Source organism: Oncorhynchus clarkii, chromosome 13, assembly GCF_045791955.1.
Source record: "Oncorhynchus clarkii lewisi isolate Uvic-CL-2024 chromosome 13, UVic_Ocla_1.0, whole genome shotgun sequence".
NCBI classification, from domain to species: domain Eukaryota; kingdom Metazoa; phylum Chordata; class Actinopteri; order Salmoniformes; family Salmonidae; genus Oncorhynchus; species Oncorhynchus clarkii.
Genome location: NC_092159.1, coordinates 67,220,574 through 67,227,050, shown reverse-complemented (window position 1 = coordinate 67,227,050; position 6,477 = coordinate 67,220,574). Strand labels below are relative to the sequence as shown.

General features: G+C 50.2%; 1 protein-coding gene across 4 annotated transcripts in view; it reads left to right on the top strand.

The window, feature by feature from the left end:
* The window catches only part of LOC139365280 (neuronal-specific septin-3-like), a 150,682-nt gene that overhangs the window by 135,882 nt on the left and 8,323 nt on the right, over positions 1-6,477 (top strand). For all 4 annotated transcript variants that reach the window (XM_071102792.1, XM_071102795.1, XM_071102794.1 and 1 more), the window contains 3 exons: positions 572-709; positions 2,014-2,131; positions 5,224-5,319. In XM_071102792.1, coding sequence (XP_070958893.1) covers positions 572-709; positions 2,014-2,131; positions 5,224-5,319 — 352 coding nt within the window. The remainder of the gene's footprint in view (positions 1-571; positions 710-2,013; positions 2,132-5,223; positions 5,320-6,477) is intronic.

Here is a 6,477-nt window from a genome sequence, read left to right as displayed (position 1 = left end):
AGGGATAGAGATGGAGGGAGGAAGAGAGATGAGGGAGAGAGATGGAGGGAGAGAGATGAGGAAGAGAGATGAGGGAGAGAGATGGAGGGAGAGAGATGGAGGGAGAGAGATGGAGGGAGAGAGATCGAGGGAGAGAGATCGAGGGAGAGAGATGGAGGGAGAGAGATGGAGGGAGAGAGATGGAGGGAGAGAGGTGGAGGGAGGTGAAAGAGAGATTACTTTTGAAATCACCTTTCAGGGAGAAGTTTCAGCATTACAGCCCATCTGTTTTCAGGCTGATTCAGTTACTCACCTGTTGTTATGCTTCATACTATGTTAACAGCAGTTATTTCTGACTGTTTCAGTGGGACTTTTATAGGGGGTAATTCTATAGCTCATCATTTTATTGATTTCTAGTTAAATGCATTTACCTTTTCCAACCAAAATGATATTTTAACTAACAGTCTGAAATGTGTTGTGCAGTTGTCATCCTCTTTCCTCTCTCTTCTTCTCTCTCCCTCTCCCCTCTCCTATTCCTCCTCTCCGCCCCCCCCCCCCCCCCCCCCCCCCCCTCCTCTCCTCCCTCCTCTAGTTGGGAGCCTATAGTGAGTTATGTTAATGAGCAGTATGAGAGGTACCTGAAAGAAGAGTTGTACGTCAACAGGAAGCCGAGGATCCCTGACACACGCGTCCACTGCTGTGTCTACTTCCTGCCTGCCACCGGACACTGGTGAGAACCCTCACGTCACTTCCTCTGACATCACTTCCTATGACTTCTCCAGCAGATCTCTATACTATACCTTATGAATAGCCTGTCTGATCAGATTTCAGCTAACTGTTACTGTACCTTATACTATACCTTAACTACCCTACTCCAGTTTAGTTAACTCCCCCTACCCCAGTCCAGTTAGTTCTCCCTACAGTCCAGTTAGTTCTCCCTACCCCAGTCCAGTTAGTTCTCCCTACCCCAGTCCAGTTAGTTCTCCCTACATTCCAGTTAGTTCTCCCTACCCCAGTCCAGTTAGTTCTCCCTACCCCAGTCCAGTTAGTTCTCCCTACCCCAGTCCAGTTAGTTCTCCCTACCCCAGTCCAGTTAGTTCTCCCTACCCCAGTCCAGTTAGTTCTCCCTACCCCAGTCCAGTTAGTTCTCCCTACCCCAGTCCAGTTAGTTCTCCCTACCCCAGTCCAGTTAGTTCTCCCTACAGTCCAGTTAGTTCTCCCTACCCCAGTCCAGTTAGTTCTCCCTACCCCAGTCCAGTTAGTTCTCCCTACAGTCCAGTTAGTTCTCCCTACCCCAGTCCAGTTAGATCTCCCTACCCCAGTCCAGTTAGTTCTCCCTACCCCAGTCCAGTTAGTTCTCCTTACCCCAGTCCAGTTAGTTCTCCCTACCCCAGTCCAGTTAGTTCTCCCTACCCCAGTCCAGTTAGTTCTTCTTACCCCAGTCCAGTTAGTTCTCCCGACCCCAGTCCAGTTAGTTCACCCTACCCCAGTCCAGTTAATTCTCCCTACCCCAGTCCAGTTAGTTCTCCCTACCCCAGTCCAGTTAGTTCTCCCTACCCCAGTCCAGTTAGTTCTCCCTACAGTCCAGTTAGTTCTCCCTACATTCCAGTTAGTTATCCCTACCCCAGTCCAGTTAGTTCTCCCTACCCCAGTCCAGTTAGTTCTCCTTACCCCAGTCCAGTTAGTTCTCCTTACCCCAGTCCAGTTAGTTCTCCTTACCCCAGTCCAGTTAGTTCTCCTTACCCCAGTCCAGTTAGTTCTCCTTACCCCAGTCCAGTTAGTTCTTCTTACCCCAGTCCAGTTAGTTCTCCCTACCCCAGTCCGGTTAGTTCTCCCTACCCCAGTCCAGTTAGTTCTCCCTACCCCAGTCCAGTTAGGTCTAGGGTGCTGGGGCTGAGGCTGGGCAAGGCTGAGGGTGCTGGAACTGGACATGGCCGGGGCTAGGGTACAGGGCTGGGACTGAGGGTACAGGGCTGGGACTTAGGGTACAGGGCTGGGACTAACATTTGTTTGTGTTGTTTCTGTTCCCTGTAGGTTACGTCCCATAGACGTGGAGTTCATGAAGAGGCTGGGGAAGATAGTCAGCATCGTACCGATCATCGCTAAGGCAGACACACTCACCATGGAGGAGAGACAAGAGTTTAAACAGAGGGTGAGAGGAACGTACTGTACCTACTGTCTGACAGACTCGACCTGAGGGTGAGAGGAACGTACTGTACCTACTGTCTGACAGACTCGACCTGAGGGTGAGAGGAACGTACTGTACCTACTGTCTGACAGACTCGACCTGAGGACAACCACCTCCTGCCTTAATACCAAGTTAAAACAGATACACATCAACTGACTTTAGAGAAGAATGTTGGAGGATCTATCTACACTGGAATGGAATGACAACCACACTGAGAGTATGGAGGAGATGGACATGTGTTTATAGATGAGAGAGAAAAAGGAGGGAGAGAATCGAGAGAGGAGAAAGAGATTCTAAGTGTGTAGAGGAGATTTAGTGGTGTTTACAGATGCTTCAAAAGATTGAGAGAGAGCGAGAGAGAGAAGAGAGAGAGAGAGAGAGAGAGAGAGAGAGAGCACAGGGAGATAGAAAGAGTGTGTGGAGATGAAGATAGGGAAGTGTTTACAGATGAGCTTCAGAAGATTTAGTGGAGATTTAAAATTGCTCAAGGGCCATGAGCTGGGAGAGGTGCAGAGGTCCATGATAGAGAGAGAGAAGGAGGGAGTGAGGAGAGACAGAGAGACATAGAGGGAGGAGAGAGAGAGAGAGAGAGAGAAGGAGGGAGTGAGGAGAGACAGAGAGACATAGAGGGAGGAGAGAGAGAGAGAGAGCGAGAAGGAGGGAGAGAGGAGAGACAGAGAGAGAAGGAGAGAGGACACAGATATAGAGAAGATAGAGAGAGCAAGAGCTAGTGATAGCAGCAGCTAACTTATACTTTCATAGTTAGGTAGAAAAAGAAAGTAGAGCAGGGAAAGAGAGATAACGAGAGAGAGACAGAGAGGGAGGAGAGACAGAGGGAGAGAGATACAGAGAGAGATGGGAAAGAGGGAGAGAGAGAGGGGGGGGGAAGAGGGGGAGGGAGATGGTCATGGCAAGCGTCCAAGTCTGGATGTAAACTAATCCATCTCTTGAAGGAGAGTAGGGATGATAGTCTGGGGGAGAGAGTCTAGAGACTAGGACCATGGAAGATTCATTAGGTTATAACATATCTATCACTCATACACTATAGTAGGTTTACACCAGGGCTCTACAACCCTGTTCCTGTTCTGGAGGTCTACCTACCCTCATGTAGGTTTATACCAGGGCTCTACAACCCTGTTCTGGAGATCTACCTACCCTCCTGTAGGTTTATACCAGGGCTCTACAACCCTGTTCTGGAGATCTACCTACCCTCCTGTAGGTTTATACCAGGGCTCTACAACCCTGTTCCTGTTCTGGAGATCTACCTACCCTCCTGTAGGTTTATACCAGGGCTCTACAACCCTGTTCTGGAGATCTACCTTCCCTCCTGTAGGTTTATACCAGGGCTCTACAACCCTGTTCTGGAGATCTACCTCCCCTCCGGTAGGTTTATACCAGGGCTCTACAACCCTGTTCTGGAGATCTACCTACCCTCCTGTAGGTTTATAACAGGGCTCTACAACCCTGTTCCTGTTCTGGAGATCTACCTACCCTCTTGTAGGTTTATACCAGGGCTCTACAACCCTGCTCTGGAGATCTACCTACCCTCATGTAGGTTTATACCAGGGCTCTACAACCCTGTTCCTGTTCTGGAGATCTACCTACCCTCCTGTAGGTTTATACCAGGGCTCTACAACCCTGTTCTGGAGATCTACCTACCCTCCTGTAGGTTTATACCAGGGCTCTACAACCCTGTTCTGGAGATCTACCTACCCTCCTGTATGTTTATACCAGGGCTCTACAACCCTGTTCTGGAGATCTACCTACCCTCCTGTAGGTTTATACCAGGGCTCTACAACCTTGTTCCTGTTCTGAAGATCTACCTCCCCTCCTGTAGGTTTATACCAGGGCTCTACAACCCTGTTCTGGAGATCTACCTACCCTCCTGTAGGTTTATACCAGGGCTCTTACAACCCTGTTCTGGAGATCTACCTACCCTCCTGTAGGTTTATACCAGGGCTCTTACAACCCTGTTCCTGTTCTGGAGATCTACCTACCCTCCTGTAGGTTTATACCAGGGCTCTTACAACCCTGTTCTGGAGATCTACATACCCTCCTGTAGGTTTATACCAGGGCTCTACAACCCTGTTCTGGAGATCTACCTACCCTCCTGTAGGTTTATACCAGGGCTCTACAACCCTGTTGTGGAGATCTCCCTACCCTCCTGTAGGTTTATACCAGGGCTCTACAACCCTGTTCTGGAGATCTACCTACCCTCCTGTAGGTTTATACCAGGGCTCTACAACCCTGTTCTGGAGATCTACCTACCCTCCTGCAGGTTTATACCAGGGCTCTACAACCCTGTTCCTGTTCTGGAGATCTACCTACCCTCCTGTAGGTTTATACCAGGGCTCTACAACCCTGTTCTGGAGATCTACCTACCCTCCTGTAGGTTTATACCAGGGCTCTACAACCCTGTTACGGAGATCTACCTACCCTCCTGATTCTGATTCACATTGAGTGGGCAATAGCTGTTTAATTCTAACATTTAGCTCCAGGAACAGGGTTGGAGTTAAAACCTACAGGAGGGTATCTCTCCAGGAACGTTGTTGGAGTTAAAACCTACAGGAGGGTATCTCTCCAGGAACAGGGTTGGAGTTAAAACCCACAGGAGGGTATCTCTCCAGGAACAGGGTTGGAGTTAAAACCTTACAGGAGTTAAAACCTACAGGAGGGTATCTCTCCAGGAACAGGGTTGGAGTTAAAACCTTACAGGAGGGTATCTCCAGGAACAGGGTAAGAGCGCCCTGTGTAAACCTACAGGAGGGTAGTTCTCCAGGAACAGGGTTGGAGTTAAAACCTACAGGAGGGTAGCTCTCCAGGAACAGGGTTGGAGTTAAAACCTTACAGGAGGGTATCTCCAGGAACAGGGTTGGAGTTAAAACCTACAGGAGGGTAGTTCTCCAGGAACAGGGTTGGAGTTAAAACCTACAGGAGGGTACTCCAGGAACAGGGACACCCGTACACAATAGTAGCATGTACACATCTGTGTCATCATGTTGACCTCATGACCTCTGAATGACCCCTGTAACCCCTGCCATCTGACCCCTGTGTAGATAAGACAGGACCTGAAGGCCAATGGGATCCGAGTCTACCCTCAGACTGAGTACGACGAAGATCCAGAGGACAGGATACTCAACGACAAGATCAGGGTGAGACACACACACACACACACACACATTTTACAAGTCACACTTGAAAGCAGTTTGGCAGCGATAGTCAAAGGAACTCAGTGGCCAAAGCACATAACAGTATAGTTCTGGGACCAGGGTTTGGTGTCAACTCCTCTCCTGGTACTCCCCTCTTACCTTTCCCCTGTCTGGTCCTCTCCTGGTACTCCTCTCCTGGTACTCCTCTCCTGGTACTCTTCTCTTACCTTTCCCCTGTCTGGTCCTCTCCTGGTACTCCTCTCTTACCTTTCCCCTGTCTGGTCCTCTCCTGGTACTCCTCTCTTACCTTTCCCTTGTCTGGTCCTCTCCTGGTACTCCTCTCCTGGTACTCCTCTCTTACCTTTCCCCTGTCTGGTCCTCTCCTGATACTCCTCTCCTGGTACTCCTCTCTTACCTTTCCCCTGTCTGGTCCTCTCCTGGTACTCCTCTCTTACCTTCACCCTCTCCTGGTACTCCTCTCTTACCTTTCCCCTGTCTGGTCCTCTCCTGGTACTCCTCTCCTGGTACTCCACTCCTGGTTCGCCTCTCTTACCTCTACCCTGTCTGGTCCTCTCCTGGTACTCCTCTCTTACCTTTCCCCTGTCTGGTCCTCTCCTGGTACTCCTCTCTTACCTTTCCCTTGTCTGGTCCTCTCCTGGTACTCCTCTCCTGGTACTCCTCTCTTACCTTTCCCCTGTCTGGTCCTCTCCTGGTCCTCCTCTCCTGGTACTCCTCTCCTGGTACTCCTCTCTTACCTTTCCCCTGTCTGGTCCTCTCCTGGTACTCCTCTCTTACCTTTCCCCTGTCTGGTCCTCTCCTGGTACTCCTCTCTTACCTTTCCCCTGTCTGGTCCTCTCCTGGTACTCCTCTCTTACCTTTCCCCTGTCTGGTCCTCTCCTGGTACTCCTCTCCTGGTACTCCTCTCCTGGTACTCCTCTCTTACCTTTCCCCTGTCTGGTCCTCTCCTGGTACTCCTCTCTTACCTTTCCCCTGTCTGGTCCTCTCCTGGTACTCCTCTCTTACCTTTCCCCTGTCTGGTCCTCTCTTGGTACTCCTCTCTTACCTTTCCCCTGTCTGGTCCTCTCCTGGTACTCCTCTCCTGGTACTCCTCTCTTACCTTTCCCCTGTCTGGTCCTCTCCTGGTACTCCTCTCTTACCTTT